The sequence below is a fragment of the Physcomitrium patens genome, chromosome 22 (assembly GCF_059467195.1).
Source record: "Physcomitrium patens ecotype Gransden chromosome 22, ASM5946719v1, whole genome shotgun sequence".
NCBI classification, from domain to species: domain Eukaryota; kingdom Viridiplantae; phylum Streptophyta; class Bryopsida; order Funariales; family Funariaceae; genus Physcomitrium; species Physcomitrium patens.
Window position 1 is genome coordinate 11377635 of NC_143431.1, and position 23002 is coordinate 11400636.

Here is a 23002-nt window from a genome sequence, read left to right on the forward strand (position 1 = left end):
AAAAATTATTAGAAATACTCAACATAGATCAAATGATAATAGTAATTTCTTAGAAAACTTAGATAATCAACATTGTTAGGAATTGGATTAGATTGCCAACTAATAGTAGTTCACCAATAGCATCCATCAAAACCAAGATGAAGAATAACAAATCTTTGTTATAAAAGAAATGTAGTTCAAAAAAGATAACATTTTACCTTTTATCTTTATTTGTAGTTTATATGTATTTGTGGTGCTAAGGAGATGGTTAACCAACAACCAATAGATTCAACTCTAGAGCTATCAATTGTTGACTTACTGAATAAAACATTGTAATTATTACAACTTGTAAGCAAATATAATCGAAATAAAGATCCTTAAGAATGACAAATTCTTCTTCAAATAGATAGCAAGATACAATGTATTTTGTATCATGACTTTCAAAGAGATTCTTGATACTTAGTGATTTTATTAGAGGTAAAAATGACTCCTTATGGTACTACAAATGTTTTGTTTGAAAGAAGTTATGAAGGCTTTAAAAATGACCAAATAACAAGGTAGTTTTTTTTTGCCTTGGAATAGGATATTATTAATGGCTAGAAAGACCTATCAACCATCTTTGATGAGAACTAAGATTAGAGTATGTAGAAAAATAAATTTGTTGCATCATGGACTTCCTCAATATATGATGATTAATCCTTGTCGAACTTGTCTTGAGAAAAGGAGATAACATCATGGACATACATACTTACCTAGATAAAAAGTGCTATGTAGTGTCACAGACATATATTTATTGTAATTTTTACCTAGATGATATGAATAGGTAGAAGTAAGTAAAAGTAGATTAATTTCATAATATCTTCTAGAGAAGCTTTCTAGAAGCTTCATAGACACTGCTTTGACTTTACATGTATTTATACTTGATTGGTAGGTTAAAAACTTGATCAACAAGTTAATCACATGCCATACATGTTGGTAGCTTGTGGAACAAGCTAATTATGTGGCATCCATATAGAAAACTTGCCTTGCAAGTTAAGATATATGTTGTGCAAAGTCAACACGTTTTTGGAGGTCCTATAGAATGTTTCCATGTAGCTCCTAGGTAGATAGTATATATAGAGGCAAGACTGAAGCCTTCTTCACTCTTGTCAATTCCTTTCTTGTTTCTGATCTAGCTTCAAGGGTCTCTAGTTTTCTTGTCTTTTGGCAATAGCGATTCCAGTTTCTTTTTTAATATACATATTTAGTTATTTCTATTTTATCATCTTTCTTTGAGAAAAGTTTCACTTGTTTATTTGTTTCTATCAAGTTATTTTCCTTGATAGGTAGAAGATAACTATAGGTAGTTTTGATATTATCTTAAGACAAAGCTTTTTAGAAGCTTCATAGATGCATATTTGAATTTTTAAATGTTTATAATTGATTTATAGGTTAGAAACTTGGTTAATAAGTTAGCCATGTATCACATATGTAGTTAGCTTGTAGTACTAGCTAAAAATGTAGCATGCATATAGGAAACTTATCTTGTAAGTTAAGACTAAGTCTTGCAAATTAGACACATATTAGAGGTCTTATAGGATGTCGCCATGTAGCTCTTAGTTGGATAGTATATATGGATAGAAGACTGAAGCCTTCTTCACTCTTGATAACACCTTTCTAGTCTTTAGTCTTATTTCAAGACTTTTTAGTCTTCTTGTCTTTAGTAATAACTATTATAGTTTAATATATTACTATTTTAAAGTAATTTTTTTAGTCTTTTTCAATAACATAAGAATATATTGAGATTTTGTTTTCTTAAAATTTATGTCCTTGACACCTTGTCCCTATAGTGTGTCATTAGTCAAGTATTGACATTCTATCCCTAGAATTCATAAATAATTCTTTTAATAGTATGTAGCAATAGTAAAAAAGTGGTGTTATTTGGAATAAACCACTGCCTCTTGTGCTTTGGCAATTTAAGAGAGACATGACATCTCTTTATTAAAGCAACACAATCTATCCAATGTGTAGAATTGAAACAAAGAAGTGCATTGCATAATTTGACACCACTAAGCAGTCTAAAGCCTAAGGAGAATGAGAAGCCTATTTGTAGTGGTTTTCATAGTTGGGTATAGACTAAGGGAGATAATACTGAAGATTGTTTTTACCACATTTTTATTTGTAATAACATATTTGGTGGTAATTTGAAGCAATGTGATTTTAAGGAAGTTGAGTCAATAATTGGCCTATTGAGTGGTTTCAAAGATCATACTAAAGAAACTGGTAATGAAGAACCTCAAAATTCCATAATAGAAGAATCTTCAAGTGTGAAGAGTCTAAGTAATGGTATTAAAGAAAAGTTGCAACACAATCATTCAATTCAGAGTACCAAAGATGAAAGTACATAAAGATAAAAGCATCAAGCAAGGTTGATTCATAAAGTGACATTTCTGCTAGAATTTGTAGGTGATGGTCACCAAAAAAAAGCCTCTAGTTATACAATTCTAGTTTCAATACATCATAGATAACTATAACTTTGTTTGTTTTTAATGGTTTTGAGGATTGCTATTTGCATTGCCAACATTAATTTGAGCAAAAGTAAGGTTGCACGTTGATTCCAATACTGTGAGTTGAGTGCCAACATTGTCTAGAAGCTATTAAGGTAGAGGAAGTATTGCAACAGGAATCTTCTACCACTACCAAGAAGAATATATGAAGTAAAGTTCTACATCAAGTGGGAGATTGTATAAGGATGATTTGCATGTAAGAATTGATTTCATTTGGACAATATTTGAATTAGATAAAGTAAGTTAGGATGTAATTAGGTTAGGATTTTGTATGAATGAATGTTGGATGAAGACTATAAACAAGGATGAAAACTTTTAAGGATGAAATTTAAAAGTAGATGAAAAATTATTTATGGATGAGACGTTATTTGTGGATGATAACTTATACTTGGATGATTTTTTGTTAATAGATAAATTCTAATTAAAATAATAATAATAAACATAAAATATTAATTAATTAATTAATAAAAGAGGTTCTCAAGGCATGAATTTATTGAGTGATTTATTATTGTGATTGTGAATTAGTATTAGAGGTATTTGCTTAATTAATTGGGTGATTTAAAAAGAATAAAGAGAGAATTGTTTAAGATTTGAATAATACCTACAACTTCTAAAACTTACATAGTAATTCACTTGTGGTGAACAAGAATAACCTTCCAATTAATGGAGGCTTACTTAAGCTCACAAATAAGATGACTTTTCTGGAAGTAGGTGAAGATGATGGAATTTATCCTCAACTCCATGTGTGTCTGCAATGCTGATACAAAATCCTCAATAATCTAAAACTCTAAATACCCCCTCGCTCTTCTGCCCACACAACCAAATTCCCCCGAGTTTCTCTGCTCGCCCCTGGCATTCTCCGGCGCTCCCCGCGTTCTCGACAGATGTTGTAACAGCCATGATTGACTCTTGAAATGCTGAGATGACTAATGATTGACTGCTGAGATGTCTCGAGCCAGTCAAATGAATAGTGAGGTTTCTGCGACACGTAGTGACCAGGGTCAGTGCAGCACTCTTAGCTCACAGTTCTGCAACATATTCAGAAACAGATCAATAAGGTCTTGATCCCATTTCAGCTCCATTCCTCTCAAAATCAAAATTGAACATCCTTCGCTGTTTGAACAACTACGCTGCAATTCGTCATTAAAACCCCTTTCAGACTCCATCAATGGGTCTTCAATCACAATATTTCTCACGGAATGCGAATTTCCGAATCCTGGAACGGAAAATTCTTTAAAATTATCCACGCAATTGAGAAATTTAAAACTTCCAATCCCGATGCTGCAGAAAACGACCGGATTCAGACTACAAACTGCAACAAATTTTCCCGAAAAGGAATCGAATCCTCGATCCGAATGCTCCTTTGCCTCTAAACCCCTCATATTCGGGGTCGAGAGCACCGCACGGCATCCCGCACATCCAAATTCCACAAATACATCACCTAACACCAGCTCTGAATCACATGCATCTATTCCAAATTGCTTCCCATATCGCGTCGAGGTGTCGATGACGACGCTGGTGCCACGCTCAAGCACATACCAATCCTTCCGCATCGGTGCCATATTAATCCAGGTACGCACGCTGCAAAATTCGACATATTCTAAATCTCAAGATTAGGTCACTTTTCATACACAACGCAGCCCTTCCAATCACCCATTGAAAGTGCAACTTTCAGAAGACTAGTCAATGGAGTTCCAACATGTCGGGATGAAGAGCAAACTGTTCAAGCATTGACGAATTTAATCTGGAGAACTATCAGGTCACACAGAAATACTACAGGTTCTAGAACCCAATTCTACGTTTGCTGCTGGTGGAGCATTTTCCAGCAACATAGCCATGGCATGCGAACTAATCCTCAGAGGTGGGTTCGGTTAAACTGAATTCCAAGCACTAGACTAATACCAATGACGTTGCTACAGTGATGCGCTCCGAAACCTAAAGGATCAATTGTGAAACAAGCGTCTGTGCGCAACTGCAAGACACTAGCTTCGAACATTCTAGTGCCCATAAACCCCTGTCACAGTACGAGATGCAGAGTGAGATATTGTATCAATACTTCCCCTCTCAAGAAGAGCATCAAACTGAGACTATGTGACTATTTTGCCTAATCTTGGCTACAGTAACAAGCTCACTCTCTGTCGTCTTGAACTAAAACCACCCCGATGAAGGAATGGACACCATGCCTGAGTTATAACAAGGAGTGGAGTGCCGGGGTAGATGCTCTCATGCTGCGCCTAACTTTTAGATCATCTGCTGTGATTGGAGGTGTTTCGGCTGTGATTTGGTTGCGATTCGGAATGTCAAGGCTGCCTTTTCAAGGTGCGGATTCTGGAGGTTTCAATCTAGGCGTGATGTTTGGTAGTTCATGTGGTGTTTGTTTGGGGTGTGGAGTTTGTTGCGATGTATTGAGGGTTTCTCTCAGAGGGAGTTACGAGGCGGGGTATTTGGAGGGGTATGAGATTGGAGAGAGCAGGGAAGCCTGGAGGATGAGGTGTAGGAGTGCTACATTTGGTTGTGTAGTGGAAGATTTTGATGGATGGGTTAGTTCTGTGATGCACGCACTAGTGAAGAATGCGCACTGGACGCTTGCCAATGAACACTTGTACTGAACGCATGGGGAGCTTGGTAGCGGCATTCAGGAAGCGTTTTTCTTATGTTCTTTCTTACAAGGCGAGGGTTGTGTGTTCTTTTGACCTAGTCCTTGTTGACATGTTTCCGCTTTCAGAAATTTCAACCTAGTGCTCACTTGCATCCGAGAGAGCCTGTCGCAGCTTTCAATTAATGGGCTTACTGCGTTGAAATTGTGAGAGAGCGAGAGAGAGAGAGAGAGAGAGAGAGATGTTTGCGGAATTTGGGGAGTCCAAATCGGCGAAGTTATCAGATTGGTGCAGGCCATTCCTCAGGTCAGTTTCGTTGTTTCTTTTATGCAAGAAGTACGGAACTTTTACTAGTGCATTGTAAACATCTGGAGTGAGTCGAGTGTTCATCTAACTGCTAGCTTCTGAGATGTGGCAGATGGATGTTTGAATGAAGGAGAAGAAAGCAGCTCATGGTGTGTCATCGGGGATCGAAGGCGCCATGAAGGGTCCAAATCCTGAGGATCGTTTCTATTTGAGTAACCATCATTCTCAGCTTTATATCGTCAATGTATTTAGCTTCTGAGCTGATGATGGCGATTTCAGGTTGTTACGGACAATTTACAGTGTGAAGGTGGACAGTGATCTGTAGAGATACGTAGTGACCAATGATCTTTACTTCGGTGTACTTAATTCTAAGTATGTTTGGAACACGTTTTTGCGGAAGGTTGTGATAATTGTACCTAACTATCATAAACGTAACTATGTACTGAAACTTGTAATTAACTAGCTGTGGGTGCAAATGAACATAATAGGTCTCTGGGATTGCAGACCATTTCAAAGTCGGGGTTACGTTTTTGTCTAATTGTTGTGCAATTTGCTTCGAAGTATCCTATCCTGGCTAGATGTATTTGTGTCGGAGAGTTTGTGATGCGGGAAAAGAGCTTTTCCGGAGGTATCGTAGAGCAGCTACTGCAATGATTTTCTACCTTCAATGACATGGAGCAGTTACTACGATGATAGTTGTATGGCCCGAGGATACCATGCACCAAGTCTCTCCTTATTCCATATCCCTATCTTTGAAATTTGGTAACGTATCTTAAATTGACATTTCTTTCTTATTGCTGCAGAGGACAATGGCGGTGGGATGATTTTCATGAACTGCATTGGTACTGCCCCGCATAAATGTGGAGAAATGAACTTTGGCATCCATGGGTATCATCCACGGTGTAGAGTGTATAGGCACGCAATCAATAGGCTTGACAATAAACGCAGACATCTACTGCACAGCAATCCCTGGTGGTCCAAGCTCTTTGACAATCGCAGTGGAATAGCAACATGTACACCACAAAGTTCTTACAGACACATACGGATATCGCCAAGACGTGCGGAGCGGGAGAGGGCTTCAAGCTACGCACGCCCAGCACACTGCATCCTGAATGACAAACTCAATCCCGGTACTCAAGTGTCCGACTATGTTGCTATATCCTATGTGTGGGATATTAATCCAGTGTGGAAAGATTGGTGTGGGCGACGCGGCACAGAGCAATCACTGAAACTTTCGGAACGTCTGTCAAAATAAACCCTCCCGCTCTGGATCGACGCAGCCTGTATTCCTCAAGACGACAAATCCGGGAAGATGGAAGAGTTGGCCAAAATGGCTGACATTTATCGAGGGGCGACAGCAGTACTGTGCCTAGTCCCAGAAGTGTCTGTCGATGCCTGCGTCACGTTAGCACGGTGTAATGCGCTCATGGACGATGAGTGTTACGCCGAACTTCAAAAGGCCACCGATATCTATGGAAGCTATATGTTTGCTACCCTCGGAGAGCATAGTTCGCTGCGGAACGTATTTGCAAGCAGATGGTGGGAGCAGGCATGGACATTTCAGGAGGCGGTGCTAAACCCGCGTACCTTCTTAGTTGGAGATGAAGAGGAGAGCATTCCAATCCAACATGTGTTGCGCATTGCTGATCCTGTTCGTCACCAAGCGGCCTCTGTGGGTACAAAGCTAACGCTGGGGAAGTCAGCAAGCTTCTGGGACTCGGTATCTACGATGGTGGATGCTTCTATGAGTGGCTTGCCAGTAGGAGATGCGCTGTCTTGCGTGTGGCGCCGCAATGCTACCGTAGAACATGACATGGTGTATTCTCTGCTTGGTGTTTGTGACTTATCAGAACAGGTCCAACCAGACTACGACATCCCCTTCAGTGCCATTTTGATCCAGGTTTTCGAGAGCGCTAGCTGCCGTGGGGATTATTCGTGGATCTTCTGGTGCCATGAGATAAGTCGTGACGAGGTGGAGGATGGGCTCGGCATGATACCTACCCCAGACCAGGTGCGCTCCGTCCCATTCATGAGTTTCACTAAGTGGAGGAGCATTCCTTTTGTGCCTTTGAACCTTGCTGTGCAACCTGGCGCAGAAAAGGGAATCTTGCTGCCTTACAGGTCTACTGGCATTACACGTTGGGAATCTACTCCGCAGAGTCTGCCCGAAATGGTGAAAACGCTTGCAACAAGAGGCTATAATGAAGCCGAAATCTGGGATCTCATATTTGGAATGCGTGTAGGCCTTTATGTGGACATCGATCTCAGAGTCAGGGGGAGTCACTCTGAACTCGCTGGTATTTCGATTCCTCTTCTGAATTTAACTCTGGCTATGGTGGACGGATCCACTCTTATGACCCAAAGTATTCTGGATATTCGAGGAATGTATGCTCATTCTCCTTTCTATGGCTTTACAACCTTTGCGGCTATAGCAGCTCACACATGGAAGGGGTGGCTCTTGATAGCCATGAGTTCACAGGGCGGAACAATTGTCGTCCCGAAATATAAAAAATTTGGCACCAGCCCCGCCCGCATATGTATATTGCCGATTGAGTATGTGGGACAGAAAGCAAATCCTTGTGGCATCTATGCTAGTCCTCGAGTCGCATTTGTGCACCACTGTGGCGAACATGATGGCTACACACAATTCTGTGCGAGTGCTATGGGTATCATGATCCAAAACAAACGTGGTGGTCTCGGAACTTGGCAATATAGAAGAATCGGTTGAAATCGTTAATGAATCCAAGGTCATGATGAATGAGAATCTTTTCATGGTTGTTATGCTACCTTCTTGTGCCACAACCACCCATAGTGTTTTTACGGTGGAGCCTTCTACTAAATCAGGAGGCCACCTTGACCAGGGGGAGGTAATAGAGGCTTTATAGTTTTTGTAGGAGAGAAAGCATGAGTGATGTGCATTACACCTTCATATCTTGTCATTTATTGAGTAAACCTTGGAGTTCTTTCTATTGGATTGCACTTTTATATTTGTTCAAAAGAGATGAAAGATGACTTCATTGGTATCAAATGAAGATAGATGAATATAATATATCTTAAAGTAGGCATTGTATTCTTTTAATCATCAAAATCATTTATTATTCACTTGGCAAGAATCATTTGTTGAAATTATTGGAATCAAACTATAGGTTAAGTAGAAGTAATACTTCATAAGAAACAAATAGATATGAAAGGTATTCAATACTTGTATACTTTCATGAATTCCAATGGATAAATAAAAGAAACTTAAAACATATATAAGGTTTAATCATTGTTTTCAATAAAAAGAAGTTGGTGATTATAGAAGACATAGGGCCACAAATAAGCAACTCAAGAATCACTAAAGTATTAGTATAAAATAATTGCACAAAGAAAAGGAATTAGAGTGACCATGAAGATGATATCTTCCTTCCAAAATAGAAGGTAATATTTCTAATAAAATATGCCAATAAAGCAGCAAAGAGCAAAATGAAGGAATATTCTAAAAGAAAAACTTTCTTAAGGAGGCTTTAGAGTTCTTTAGAATGTGAAGAATAGAAAAGAGCTATATTAGAGCTTAAGTGGCATACCTCAAGAACTTACATTCAATCTCTTTAAGATTATCTTAACATGAAAAAAGATATAAATATATTCACATAGGTTGATTTTAAAATGCATGTCAAATGAAAATATAATATTTTCATAAATATTTTGTTTAAAACTTTAAATAGAGATAAAAAAATTGATATGTATGCCTATTGCAAGAAACAACCAAAATTTAACGTAGATGGCAAGGTATAATTACTTCATCATAATATCAAGACTACTCATTCTTGTGACAAGTTAGACTATTATAGGCTTGGATATTTTTCTATTTATGAATAAGTCAATCTTATTGTTTATTTATTATATCTACCAAAGTCTATGAAGATCCATCTCATATTCCACATGTCTCTTTTTGAGCCATATAAGATGGTGAATATCTCGAGAAGAGGATAAATGCCATCTCCTCTTATACAAGTGGATAATAATCAAGAGTTCAAGGTAGAAGAAGTATTAGAATCAAGGCAATTCCAAAATAGATTGAAATATCTTATTCATTGGCATGAATATGATATTAGTGAATGAACATGGAAGTTTGTAAAAAATCTTACAAATGCAACAAAGAGAGTTGAGACTTTTTATCAATGACATCTATCAAAATTAAGACAAAAAAATAGTAAGATTTATAAAAGATAATGACTACTCTATATGAAACTTGCCTTTAAAAGGAAGGAATAATATCATGTATATATTCTAATAATTATCTATATGATTAGGTAGAAATAGATAAATGTAAATTAGTTTCATAATATCTTTTAGAATAGCTTCTTAGAAGGTTCATAGATGCAGATTTGACTTTAAATGTGTTTATAATTGATTGATAGGTTAAAAACTTTGTCAACAAATTAATGACATGCTACATGTGTTGATAGCTTGTAAAACAAGCTAACTATGTAGTACAAGTTAATTATATGGCACATATATAAATAACTTTCCTTACGAGTTAAAACATGTATCTAGCAAAGTCAACACGTGTTAGAGGTCCTACAGAATATTACCACATAGCTCCTAGTTAGAAAGTATTTATGGAAGCAAGAGTAAAGCCTTTTTCACTCATGCCAATTTTTTTTTAATCTTTAATCTTTTTTCAAGACTTTCTAGTCTTCTTTCAAGACTTTTTAGTCTTCTTTCAAGACTTTTTAGTCTTCTTGTCCTTAGCAATAGACATTTTAGTTAAATATATTAATATCTTTGAATGATTCTTTAGTCTTTTTGAGAGAGACAAGAAAGTATTGAGGTTTTTTTTCTTTGAGATTCATGTTCATGACATCTGCTACCTAATCAAATTAAAGCATCAATTTTGAAGGACAGGATTTGAATCACTTAATCAAATTTGAAGGCAAAACTTAGAGGATAGATAAGCCTTTAAGTCTTCTTTCTAATAAGACTAGTTGGATTCAATTTAAAGCTTACAATCAATTGTGGTATACTAAATTTTGAAGGTGGGTGCAACAATAGGTTTAGAAGTGTCAACCACCTTTGGTTCTTACTTAGATATATTGTAAGTCCCTTAGTTAGTTATTATGGATGAATCATATAGATAGAAATTGATAATGAAATTGAATCTTATTCGATAAAAAAGTGTGTAGATAAAGCTTAGTCAAATTGCATGAATTTTGATAAATAAAATTTCTTTTTGAGCGGATGAATTTTTATTTGTAAATGAGAAATTATTCTTAGATGAAAAATCATTTATGGATGAAAGATTATTCTTAGATGAAGTTTTGAATTTGTATGATAATTAATACTAAGAAAAATAAAAATAAAAATCATATAAAAATTCTCTTCAAGTATGTGGTCTTTTGAATTGTTTAGATGGTTGTATTGTGGTGTTGTAAATTTAAAAGTGTGCTATTTAATAAATTAGGAAGCTTAATGATTTTTAAGTAAGAAATAAGAAGATTTTTTTAGCTAATTAATTCACAAGTAAGTAGTAATTATGTGCTAGAAAAAACTTCTTACTAAAAGATTTTATCTAACTCTTGATTGAAGAATTATTTGAAGTATTTCTTTTTTTTATCAAAATCTAAAAATAAAAAATTGTAATATGAAAAGAAATAGTTGGCTCTGCAACAACCTCAAAAAATAACTAGGAAAGAACAAACTAAATAATATCATCAACCAACATCTTCAATCAAAAATCAATATCAATAATATTAATAAAAAATAGAAAAAAAATAGAAAAATGATACTAAAACAATACTATTGAATGCCACAAGAACAAAAAGTAAGAGAAATAAAATAAAATAAAATAAAATAAAATATAGAGCTCTTGATATTGTGTTGTAACTCAATTATATAGTAAAAGAGAGAAATATGGATTCTACTATAAAAGAGCGTAATTAAAAATTATAGTAGTAAAAAATAAATAAAAAATACAAAGAGAATAAACATATTTATTATCAATAAAGTCTTATTGTAAAACAACTTTTACTTACTTTGTATCACTATAAATAAGATAAATATATATATTAAAAAGATGAATAAAAAAGACATATTGTGGCATAAATTAAGAATAGATTATAGAAAATATTACATTAAAAACTTAAGAATTGATACTCAAAGTGGATCAATTTTGAACAAGGGTCAAAATCTGACCTAAAGTCACAAAACCATGCATCTATGGCAATTCCAGAGTTTTTATGCAAATTGAAGAAAATTATTTGAAAGAAAACTTTAGAAAAGGCTATTTTAGTATTTTCTTTTAATTGATTTGGATTACTATTGATATTTTAAGAGCTTTTTAAAGTTAGAGATGTTTTCAATGATTTTAAATTTTGAGAAATAAAAGAATTTTTATATATCTCAAAAATTTGTAAATATTATAGTAGATGGATGGATAAAATTTTGTCTAAAGTGCTTATCTTAAAATAAAATTAAAAATTGAAGATCCATTAAATAGTTAGATTGAAGAATATTAGAATTTTATTAAATTGAGATCTTAGATATTTGATGTTTATAATCAATGAGATTTTTAGTGATCTTAAGAAATCTACTAATTTGATTGAAGCAAAAAAAATTTAGAGCATAGTGAGCTTAATTTTCAATAATTTTGTCAAATTAAAAAACAATTGAATGGTTTAAAAAATAATGATTACTATAAGAAGATGAATATAAAGGTTGGAAAAGGAAGACGGCCAGCACTTTAGGATATTAGAAGAATTTCTTTCCAATTGATAAATTTAATTTTTTAAAAAACTTTATTTACTTTCTAATTTCTTGAAAATTAAAATATGTGAAAAGTTTTAATTAAAATATGTGAAAAGTTTTAATTGAAATAAACAGTTTGATTAATTGTAATTAAGATTTTAAGATAGATATAAGAATTTGATTAGAATATAATTAAGATTTCATGAGGATTTGATTAAAATTTATTTGAGATATCATATGAATTTCATTAGGATTTGGTTAGGATTTAATTAGGATTTACTTATAAATTGATAAAGTTTTATTTAAGATTTTAATAAAAATTAATTAGAATTTTCTTTAAAGTAACTTTGAATTTTTTTTAATCTTTTTAAGGATATTTTTATTATTTATTTAGAATCATTATAATATTTTTTTACTATATTTTTTTAATAATTATTTAAGAATTCTTTAAATTTTTCTATGACTTCTTTAGAATATTTTTAGAAAAAAATTATGATTTATTTAGAATTAATTATGGTTTAAAAAAAATTATTAAGGTTTAATGAAGATTTATTTAAGATTCTATTAGAATTATTAGGATCTTTGTTTGATACAATTTCTAGATTAATTTTTACAACCAAATATCCAGTGCATTCTCTAGCAAAGAAACATACTATATAGCACTAGATCCCTATCAACAACCTTCTTCCTAAGATGTTAGATCTTCTTAGCCAAAGTGATATTATTTTTAGAAGACTAAAGGACTCATCCAAGGATATCAATTAACAATTTTTATTTTTAGATTTGCTACAACTTCAAAGTATATGTACTTATCAATACATCTTGTACTAAGTAGAATTGTTTTAGTGCTACCATATGACATCCACCCTTCATTCTACTGCTAAACAACTCTACATACATTGGATAGAAGTAACACTTCTATATTCCAACAATTGACTAAAATGATACTGCTAATACATCTGCTTAATAATCTTTTGATCTTTTCTTGATTTTAATAAAAATGAGCTTCTTGTTTCTTTTTAATATGGCATTAATAGCTTCTTGGATCTTTCCAAAATCACCTTTTTAGACTTATATAGAATTTGATATGATAAGTATCAATTTAACAAATTTATTCTTACTTTCATCCTTTGTATTAGCATTGACTACTTTTAAAGACAATCTAATCTTTTATAGAAGAAAGAATGAAAGATATTATCAATTAAGTAATGGTTCTTTAAGTACTAGACTTTAGAAATTTGTAAAAGAATTTTGATAAGTTGTAATTTCACAATTAATACTAATTTTCTACACTTCTAAAATTTCTTACATACACTCACCTAAGAATTATAGTTTTGGCACTAGAAGTACAATTGATTGTTTTAAGACTACATGTGAATTTTATTTGATGACTCAGATACAAATAATTAAAGTAAAATCAAATTTATGCTCAATTCAATTTTTTATTTCAACTCTAAATATATTCTTCAAAATTTTTATTATTTTTTACTTATACAATCTTTTGATATTTTAGAATTGACATTTATTCTATAAAAAGATATGGTGGCAAATTTATTCAAAAAAATCTTTCCTATTCATAATTGTGTAAAATTAAAAAAATTAATATATCTATAAAAATTAGCTAAATGATTATTTTAATAAAATTTAATTAAAAAATAACATTAAAGATTTAATACATAATTACTTGGTCTATTATTGTAGATAGAAATCAACTCCATTTTAAAGAAATGCATTTACCTATCTCTTTAGATTAGTGTATGAACTTACAAATATGAGCTCACAAGGTTGTATCTCATTTTTTTTTTTTTAAGTATTTTATTATAATATATTATTAGATTATATTTTTTATAGGAATGTTATTTTATTTTTGTTGTTATCCATTTATAATAGTCTCTTCTCATCAACTTCAAACAATTAAAGTACCAAATGTAATTAGAGGATATGTACAACCTACTCTTAATTACTTCAAGTAGTATAATATGTTGTACTTATGGAGGCATGTCAAATGTAATCAATACTATAGAAACATTCAACTCCATATAAACATGTCACTTGCAAAAAGAAACTCCACAAGCTCAAGACTTGAGTTCACCTTAAGTCAACTAAAATGTTTCTTATTAAAAATACCATACAAAGTACCACATCTATAATATTGCAAAATAGCATGGCCCAAAAGTACCTCAAGTCAAATTCAACAACTTTACTTGAACTACATGCTAGCCCTTATGAATAAGTAATAATGAGGTAGCTCAATTTGTAGCACTTGCAATTCAAGAACCAAAATTTGATACTATATAAATACATAATAGCAAGAATACATCAACACTTCTATATACAAAAAAAATTGATAATCTATTATAATAAAACACATAAAAAAAATCAAAAAATAAAAATACAACCTAATAATAAATTCATATCCAAAACTTTTTATTCTAATCTATCTAAAAAGGTATATAAATACATCAATTCAACTTAGAAATCACTTCTATTATTGATAATTGACCAAGAGGGTATGTGTTTGATCTTTAATAAAAATTTTAATTAGGATGTATGACTCATGGAATTCATCACCCCAATACACAATATTATAGCTAGCAATTCATTTGTTTTTACATCAATCACTTGTATAGTGTTTAATTTTTTGACACTTAAATTTTTGATTATTTCTTCAACTTATCCTTATAAGGAAGAAGTTACTCCTTTTAATATATCTACATGATGCAATTGATTTTTGGTATATTGGGAATCTCTAGCTTGAGCTTGCGACAAAAATAAGCTTACATCACTTGCATTGATTGACTTCTAAATGCAAATCTAATAAAACCATCATACAAGGACCTTCAAATCATTTAATCATATACATTGCAACCTCTTTTGTTGTATTGAATGGATCCAATTGGTTTCCATTTAAGAATATGAGATCAATGTGACCTTTGATAGAATAACAAATATACACTATATGCTACAAATAAATACCTCTAGAATCATGGCAATAGCAAATGATTAAAGGGTCGTATTAACTAATACCTTAGGGTATGCAATCCATTGATATTAGTGCCGAAGCTGCATTGACTTCACTCATTCAAGTCGTGAACATCCAACACATCAATACCTTGGCCAAAACCGTACTCCTTGTCCTAGTAAACACTTGGGTTTGAATGAATCATTGTTGCTCTTCTGATGTTACTTTCGACAAAAGAAATTGGAGGACAAAAAAAAAAGGTTGTGGATATAGACCTTGTGATTAGTCATAAAATGCAAGTAATGCACGATACATGCCGATATCATAAGCAATGAGCTCCATCAACCGGATTTGAGAAAAGGCCCTGGTACTCCAGTATAGCCTTGGACGCATCCAGCACAGAAGCCACCACTTCCCCTTCGAGATGGCGTTGAACTCATCCTCAATTTCTTACCCTAGAGACACCGTCTTCAACCCATACAGCACCTGTGTCTCCACCTCCCTGCGCACCAATTTGTATAGCAGATATGTCAAAAAATCTTGAATTTTGTTGGATACCAATGATGTTCCTTTTGTGTCATATGCTCCCTACACTAGCTGCACTACCTAGCTCAATTACTGTTTCAATTCTGCTTTGAAGATGGAAATGCGGCTGAACACCGAGCTCGCAGTGTCTTTGTCTATATTCAGAGCGCGATCAACCAGCACCTATCACAACTTCTCCATCAGTGGGTACGAGCTACTCACAGCATCGTCAATGTATGAAAACATGGGTTCTCACTCCACCACCATCAATAGATCCTCCTCGCACAACTGCAATGGTGAAAAGGACTCATTGCTTTCCATGAAGTGCGTCTTCCTGACCGCTTGTGCCACTACTTGCTTCACAGTTGTTTGCATTGTCTCCTCCATATAGCGCAAGTCTATGGCCTGGCATAAGGTCACCAGGAAGGTATCGCTCATGAGCTTGAGGATCTCCATGGCCTCCTTTGTCTTGCGTGTGGACACCAATCCCAACGAGTTCATGTCCTAATTGTACTGCTCCACGCTTTGCATGTGGATGGTGACGGGGATGGCAAGGTAGTTCATCTTCGACAAGTAAAATGCCATGGCAATCTTTGTGCCCTTCATGCCATAGTCTGGGCTAGATTTGGCCCTCCGCTCAGGTTCCACGGCAAGCCGTTGTTGTAGTAATCATTGACGAGCTTTGAGAATTAGGGGAACATGAGTTTGGTGATGGCGGACAATGCTATGCGCATGTTGTCTATAGACACGCCGATACGAGTGCCTTGGAAGTTGCCTCCGTGGAGAACAAAGCCCCTGCCAGCGTCAATGATGGGGTTGTTGTTCACTGAGTTGATCTCCCGCTCAATGGCGTGAGTAGCATTACAGATGGCCTCCAGTTAGAAGCCCAGCCACTACGAGGACGTTCGCAAAGCATACTTATCCTGCTTGGGCTAGTGGAAGGAATCAGTCTCCTTGAATTTGGCAGCAGCCTTTATGAAGGAGCTTCCATCCAGTAACCACTCCATGATGGCCACGACTTCCATCTGTCCGGGGTAGTGCTTGAGCTTGTGGGTGAGGGAGTCCGTACTTTTCGACTTGCCATGCATCACCTCGTAGAAGAGCACAAACAGAACCTCCACGAGGAGCATCATGATGTTAGCATTGTAGCACACTGTGGAAGCCAGGGCAGAGCCAACCGCGGTTCCGTTTACCAGGACGAGCCCTTCCTTAGGCGCGAGCTCGAACGGCTTCTCTACACCTGCAATGCACAAAGCTTCTAGTAGGGAGACCTCTCGACCATCCTCAGTGACCGCTATGCAATTGGGGCGACCCGTAAGCAGGCTGGAAATGTACAATAAAAGAACTAGATTGTCGGAGGCGTTGATGGTGCCTCGCAGCGGCAGCTTTGAGATAAGGTGCGCGCTCAGTAGTTTCTCTTTTGCTTGGAGGATCTTCCATCGGTTGCCAAAATAGCCTTATATCAGCGTATTGGTCCGCACGAGCATGGCCGTACGGATGGTTTCTGAGGGCAGGGAGTTACCCTTGCCGACGACACGCGCATTGAGAAATCGGATGAACTCACGTTGGAGCTCCACTCCGTGTTGCATGCAGCGTTGCAAGGAAGCACAAAATCGAGTAGTGACGCCGTAGATATCACCTCCATTCATGATCTTATTAAAGACCTAGTTGGAACTCTCATCCACTCTTCCTTTGGCATTCACAGCATCAGGTTCCACCTGCACTTTAGGTTTGCGAGCAATTGCCGCCACTTGAGGAACACCAAGGTTGGCCCCTTTGATTACTACTCTGGTGGCATTCTTGAAAATACCCACTATCTGCACGCCCTCTTTGAGGTGGCTGCATTCCATAGCCATGGCAGTCTTGACCCAATTAAGAGAATCTGTACCATGAACTCCTCCCTTACCAACTTCACCATTGCAGCAAAAAGCAACACCATTGTCACGTTCCACGCGTGGAAACAACAACAGACCACTTTGCTCATCTAATTCCATGTCACCAACCTCGCTAGCTCGTGAAGCCGATGCTCCAAAACATCCAATCTCTCAACAAATAACACCTAATGATCCGAGATACCAATTTCCACAAAACCAGAACCCACTCAAAATTCACACCACTTGCCGGTGACCTGCAGAGTCAAGTCGAATAATAATTTCTCCCCAAAGAATTGTTCCACAAGGAGATCTGTGGAAGATCGTCCGGTACACAAATGCTTGAGTTGATTGAAGGGGCTAGTGACAATTGATGCTCCGAAAGCCATGATCTTCATGCAGCTTGAGCAGGAATATGCAAGGAAACGCATGAGAATTTGCCATGGCGTGGAGTTGAGCGGCGAGTCCTTGTGAGGAGGCGCTTGGTCCATGCAGGCATTGATACGTTGAAAGTTGGCCTTGTAAGGTAGGACTCTTGACTCCAATGCGGGTTTTCATTTTATCCATTCTCCATGTCCCAAACCCTTTTCAGTTGACTAAGAATCCCTTGAGTCGCTCTTCAATTCTAGGCTCCCATGTCCATGATTGCTGTGGAATTTGTTCATAATCTTGTACTTCAAGTTGAACCTTTCTGGAGTTTTCTACAAAAGCTGAACCCAGAAGATGCTTTAATGTTTGTGTGGTTTTGTGAGGTTTTCTTGATTTTGATGATGTCACTTTGGTTGGTTTTATGTGGTTTTTGAGGTTGGTGTAATAGAAATTAAGGTTGTTTGTAACCCTCGCTGTAGAGATAATTGAATCTACTTGTATGTTGTTTACACAATTTTTTTAATTGCGATTATTAGATGAGTAGATGTCGGAAAATTTGTACCTTAGATGGTTTGTGAAAACATCCTGGTGATGCTGTTGATGTATGTCAAAGTTGAGTTACTTGTAATGTCTTGCTGTGACAAATATTTCCTGAAACACAACTATGGGAATTTTATGAATGAATATCAAAATGTAATGGATGTTTGAAAAATATTGACATCTATACCTGAAATTTGAAACAATGTTTTTTGATGGTAGGATTAGGATTTTTGCATTTATGAAATTTGAGCTATTGTTGTGATTCGTCTATAAAATAACTTTTACAATATTATTAAAATGAAAATTGATGGTGAAAAATAAATAATAAACATGTAATAATTTATCTGTATTAATTTTTTTAAATGTTTTAAGAAAATTCCTTTAATTTCCAAATGTAGAATTTCTTTTCTGAATCCTTAAATTTCTTTTTTGACATGCAAAAACATTGAAAATTGTGGACTGTGGAATAATAAAATCATGTCCTTAAAGTAAATAATTTGAGAAGATATACCTTGTTGGACACAAACATTTGCCATGATAGGTTGCTGATAACATTTGTGGTGAAGAATAATATCTTGAATTTAAAATTAGTGTTTTGTTTGCCCCAAAATGCCTTGATGTAAGAAATTCATGTTTTTATGTAAGAAATTTGTTTTTTAATGTAAGCTTAATTGCTTCAAAAATCCATGTTTTAATGTAAGAAATTCAAGTTTTTGAAGCAATTTGGCTTATAACTCATGAGGCTAAATTTATTTTTTGTGGCAATAATAGTCTGCGATGATATCGTACAATCTTGTTTAGAGGTATTTGTGAGAGATGTCATGTCACTAATGACAGATATCTTTTGGACAACAAGTAATATGACTCTTCCAAGAATATAGAAGATCAAAATAATCTTACAAATTAGAGAAATGAAGAAATAAAAAATTTCTTAATTTATACAAAAACCGCATTAAAATAAAATTTTAATTTGTAATTTATATTTAAGATAATAAATAAATGAACAAACAACAATCTTAAAAGGTCCACAAGGACTCCACTATAAGAATGACTTTTGAACACTTTCAAGTCCCGACAAGAAAATTTGTGAATATTTCGGTGCATAGGAATTCAACAATTTCGTATTAATTTTTTCTCTGAAATTTTCACTTCCCCGAAAAAGGTTTCGAAGAGGGTCCCAGAATCTCGAGGTGACGTGTAATTTATTACCACGCGGCGCGCGTGGACCAGGACAGTTTGGGTTCAAGGCGCCTCAATTCTGGCCTGTGAATCTAATGCCCGCCAAAATCAATTCAAACCGGTCTTCAATTCTCACGCTCCCCGCCATCGCGGCGACGTCTCCCTCACAACAATCCTCACAGCTCATCGCGTGAGGCCAATTTCAGCCGTGCCATTCCAGCAATTGTCGGAGGGCGATGCTATGAAGCTTGCGATGGAGGCGGAATTGTCTTGACTTTGTTGTCCGACGGTAGAATTATTCGATTTCGGAAGCAGCTAAAGGTGATTGTGCGCAAGCGGCGTGTATTTTTTGGAAAATTTCTGCGTGTTGAGCTCAGGATGCGTCTGTGACCATGACTGAGTCTGGTGATTGCCTGTCTCTTTGCAATTCGCTGGGAAATATGGTGAGTTGTATTTCAGCCGGAGATGCTATTTCTTTGTGTTTTTCATATCGGAGCACCTCGTCTTTTCATTTTCTTTCCTTTTTTTTTCTTTTTCCCTTCTGTTTTGGTGCCGTTAGCTCATTCTGTAGTTGCGGCGGTGCGATGTCGTCAGCGTTGATCGCTTTTAATTGCATGGTTGATAGTATCATGCGTTGCTTTAAGCAGCTTTTCTCGTAGTGGTTTAGGATGACTTAAATTTGAAGCTCGATGATAAGTCATCGAAGAGCGACGTGATTTTGCGCAGCAGCTGCAATTCAGAACCAGCCAGTGTCGATGTTGGTTAATTGCGGATCCAATTTCTCCGCATGGCTTACAGCAATGCGCTGTGGCGAGTCACCAAATTCTATGTCTACATTTGCGCGATGTTTAACTTTAGGCAAAGCTTACAAGCTTTTGTGTGTGTGTTTGAAGGATGTGGCTCTTGGAGAGAGCTTTTCTGAAGCTATGCATACGGACTCGAAGGTTAATTCTATGGACGCGAACCTCTCTGGACCTGATGAGGTTTCTGCGGGTACAAGCCTCCAAGACGCTACAAGTATGGCAGAAAACGAGACGAGTGTTGATGAATGTCGTCGAAGTGAATCTCTGATTTACTCACAGGAACCAACACCGACAGTAAGATGTCACGACCTCACAATTAACGTAACTCATCACCAGTTTTAGTTATTTATTTTCGTTTTCGTGTATTCTCTGTGTAATGCAGAATAGCCAGATCGTCGGTGGTATTTTCTAGATGGGATTGGAGTAACCAAGTCATAGAGGGAGTCATTTACGCTTTGGTTTCAGATGTTGCGCAATAACTAGTTCAGTGGTGCTTTCATTTTCCCCTGCGGCCTTTATTGTGGTGAAATTCAAGGGTATTTAATGCTCTTTTCAAGTCTTCCTAACTAGAGAACTATACAGGGGCTTCCGGGTTCTCAAGGACTAAACGAGTCAAGGAATGAGCTTCTACAACGTGTGCAAGCTTTGAAGAAGGTAAAGGGTTGGCCACCAATAACAAGTGTTGCTGCTTCTCGTCATATAGTAAGAATCTGAGATTGAGGTGACGGCAATGCTCACTGAACGTTGCCAGCAACGTCTCAATACTACAGTACTACGGTGCTCATAACTTCGTGATGTTGATCTATTGTTTCGCAGGATCTAGAGAACTGGCGGGCCAAGTTGGATACCCAAGTCAAGTCGTATAGGGAGGTCAGTCTCCTACGTCTATTTTTGTGATTATTGCGGAAAGTTTTGACTGAAACATTCATATAGACCTACAGCTGACAAAGATTTGTGGAATGCAGTTTTATAGGCACAATTAATGATGTACGTAGGATTTTACCTTTTTCTTCTCGCCCTCGATTCATGTGCACAATTAAATATTGAATCATGTTAGTCATGCTGTAGTTACTGAATGTCAACATCATCATATAAATCAATCTGAAGCAGTTATAAACTAATCTTGAAAAGGGTGAGGTTCTGGGTGTTTATACACTTAGTCTACATATGTGAAATTTCTGTCTTCATTTGATTTTGCAAACTGGTTGTCTTATGTTGGAAGTTGTTTCTTTTGCATAGGAACTTGGAGGTCTTCGATGCGCATTAAATTTAGAGGTTGATCAACTTCGAGTTGTAAGTTAACGTTCCATTTCGTAGTTTTAGTTTTAAGGCTAAATCTTCGTAATTATGTTATCGCATCATTGTCGGCATTTTATTTTGCTCTGATTGGGCAGTGGCATGTACTTGTCACGCTGAACTCATTTCCTGGTGCACCACATTGCCTTCATTTTACCATGGAAGCCTTCCTGTGGGCAACTCTTGTTTTAACAATAGTGGAATAATCTGTAGATTGGTTCCAAGGAAGGAAATTTGATAAGTACTCTACTTGAACTGTGAATTAGCCTCGACTGTCTAGCGTACATTCTGTAACGTTTATTTTTTCTGTTATGTAAATTTTTTCAGGGATTTCAGGATCTAAGGAACATATTGAAACATCAGCAGGAGCTTACAGCCACGAAATTAGCGAACCTGGTACTTGACATTACTCGTCAAATTTCACGTTTTATCTTCTATTGAAACAGTTTCTGTATCGTGGGTAGGTAGGAGCTCCATGAATCATGTACATGCAGGAGCGCACTATTAAGATCATTGATGCATTAGTTATCTTCTATTTGACTGAAAAAGCATTATTATATGTTTCTGCTTGTGATGCAGTTGGATGTGTCGATAGAAAATGCGTGAACTGATGTAGAGACCATGACCCTACGTCTCCGAAGTTTTTTCTGATAGAATATGTGTATTGGGTGCAGGATGAACCTAAAGAGCCAGTCATTCATTCCAAATCCCCACTTCAGGATGCTGCACTAGATACTAATTTGACTGCCTAATGCTGACCTGTAGCTCCTCGTACATAGGACCAGAGTGGGAGGGCACCCCATGCATGAGGCAATGGTTTCAATCGGATTAGCAAACTTAATGTTTGAGACCAGAAGCATTCGCGTCTGTGTTCCTCTTCAGTATGACTTACACTACAGGATCTCGCGAGAATTGCAAGGAAATCTGTATCCTAGACTGTTGCATTGTTAATGCATTTCGGATCATTCAGGGTGATAAATTTCCGAAACTGTCCAAAATCTCAACTCTTTTTCAGACCTGAAAGCCTCTTGGAGATTAACTAGTGGAAGCTACAACCACTGGGTCACTGACGCCTATAGTCTGTCACTGTGCCAAATGGTTATGGCCTCTCGTAACTTCGTTTACCTCTCCTATATGGCATCACAGTTTTATTAAGGGATTTTTTTTCCTTACTCTGCTCTCCATCCTACTTTTAAAGATGTACTGCTCTTTTCATGTAGAGATATGAAGGTTACAAAAGATTTTCATTTTAGTTTGAATTTCCCAACAACTTGCTTTTCTTTTCTTGTTCCTCAATTTT

At 35.9% G+C, this 23002-nt stretch overlaps 2 protein-coding genes and 1 pseudogene across 10 annotated transcripts; 2 read left to right on the plus strand and 1 right to left on the minus strand.

The window, feature by feature from the left end:
- The first annotated feature begins 3177 nt into the window (after positions 1 to 3177).
- On the plus strand, positions 3178 to 8395 carry LOC112275320 (uncharacterized). Of its 8 annotated transcripts, none has more exons than XM_090246214.1 (4): positions 3178 to 4844; positions 5251 to 5428; positions 5541 to 6056; positions 6232 to 8395. In XM_090246214.1, exon 4 carries the CDS (start codon positions 6741 to 6743, stop codon positions 8154 to 8156), a length of 1416 nt encoding a protein of 471 aa, XP_090102340.1. In that variant the 5' UTR covers positions 3178 to 4844; positions 5251 to 5428; positions 5541 to 6056; positions 6232 to 6740; the 3' UTR covers positions 8157 to 8395. The 8 variants fall into 8 exon arrangements, with proteins under 8 accessions (XP_090102340.1, XP_024361351.1, XP_024361353.1 ...); XM_024505583.3 differs by having other exon boundaries at positions 5541 to 5707; XM_024505585.3 differs by having other exon boundaries at positions 5541 to 5640.
- Positions 8396 to 15231: 6836 nt separating this feature from the next.
- LOC112274697 (phenylalanine ammonia-lyase pseudogene) lies at positions 15232 to 19536 on the minus strand (annotated as a pseudogene). Its single transcript, XR_016500029.1, has 5 exons — positions 18936 to 19536; positions 18447 to 18546; positions 15867 to 18225; positions 15574 to 15621; positions 15232 to 15294 (listed from the first exon to the last, which is right to left on the minus strand). The product of XR_016500029.1 is annotated as a phenylalanine ammonia-lyase pseudogene (transcript).
- A 192-nt stretch (positions 19537 to 19728) lies between these two features.
- On the plus strand, positions 19729 to 22954 carry LOC112274700 (uncharacterized). Its single transcript, XM_024504382.1, has 7 exons — positions 19729 to 20046; positions 20497 to 20700; positions 20989 to 21060; positions 21223 to 21276; positions 21646 to 21699; positions 22030 to 22098; positions 22377 to 22954. Exons 1-7 carry the CDS (start codon positions 19996 to 19998, stop codon positions 22452 to 22454), a joined length of 582 nt encoding a protein of 193 aa, XP_024360150.1. The 5' UTR covers positions 19729 to 19995; the 3' UTR covers positions 22455 to 22954.
- Positions 22955 to 23002: the final 48 nt, after the last annotated feature.

Coding starts and splice junctions, on each gene's coding strand:
- LOC112275320 (XM_073530363.2), top strand. CDS start 6,741: ATGGAAGAGTTGGCCAAAATGGCTGACATTTATCGAGGGGCGACAGCA.
- LOC112274700 (XM_024504382.1), top strand. CDS start 19,996: ATGACTGAGTCTGGTGATTGCCTGTCTCTTTGCAATTCGCTGGGAAAT. Junction 20,047..20,496: donor GCAATTCGCTGGGAAATATG/GTGAGTTGTATT, acceptor GTGTGTTTGAAG/GATGTGGCTCTTGGAGAGAG. Junction 21,700..22,029: donor AGGTTGATCAACTTCGAGTT/GTAAGTTAACGT, acceptor AAATTTTTTCAG/GGATTTCAGGATCTAAGGAA.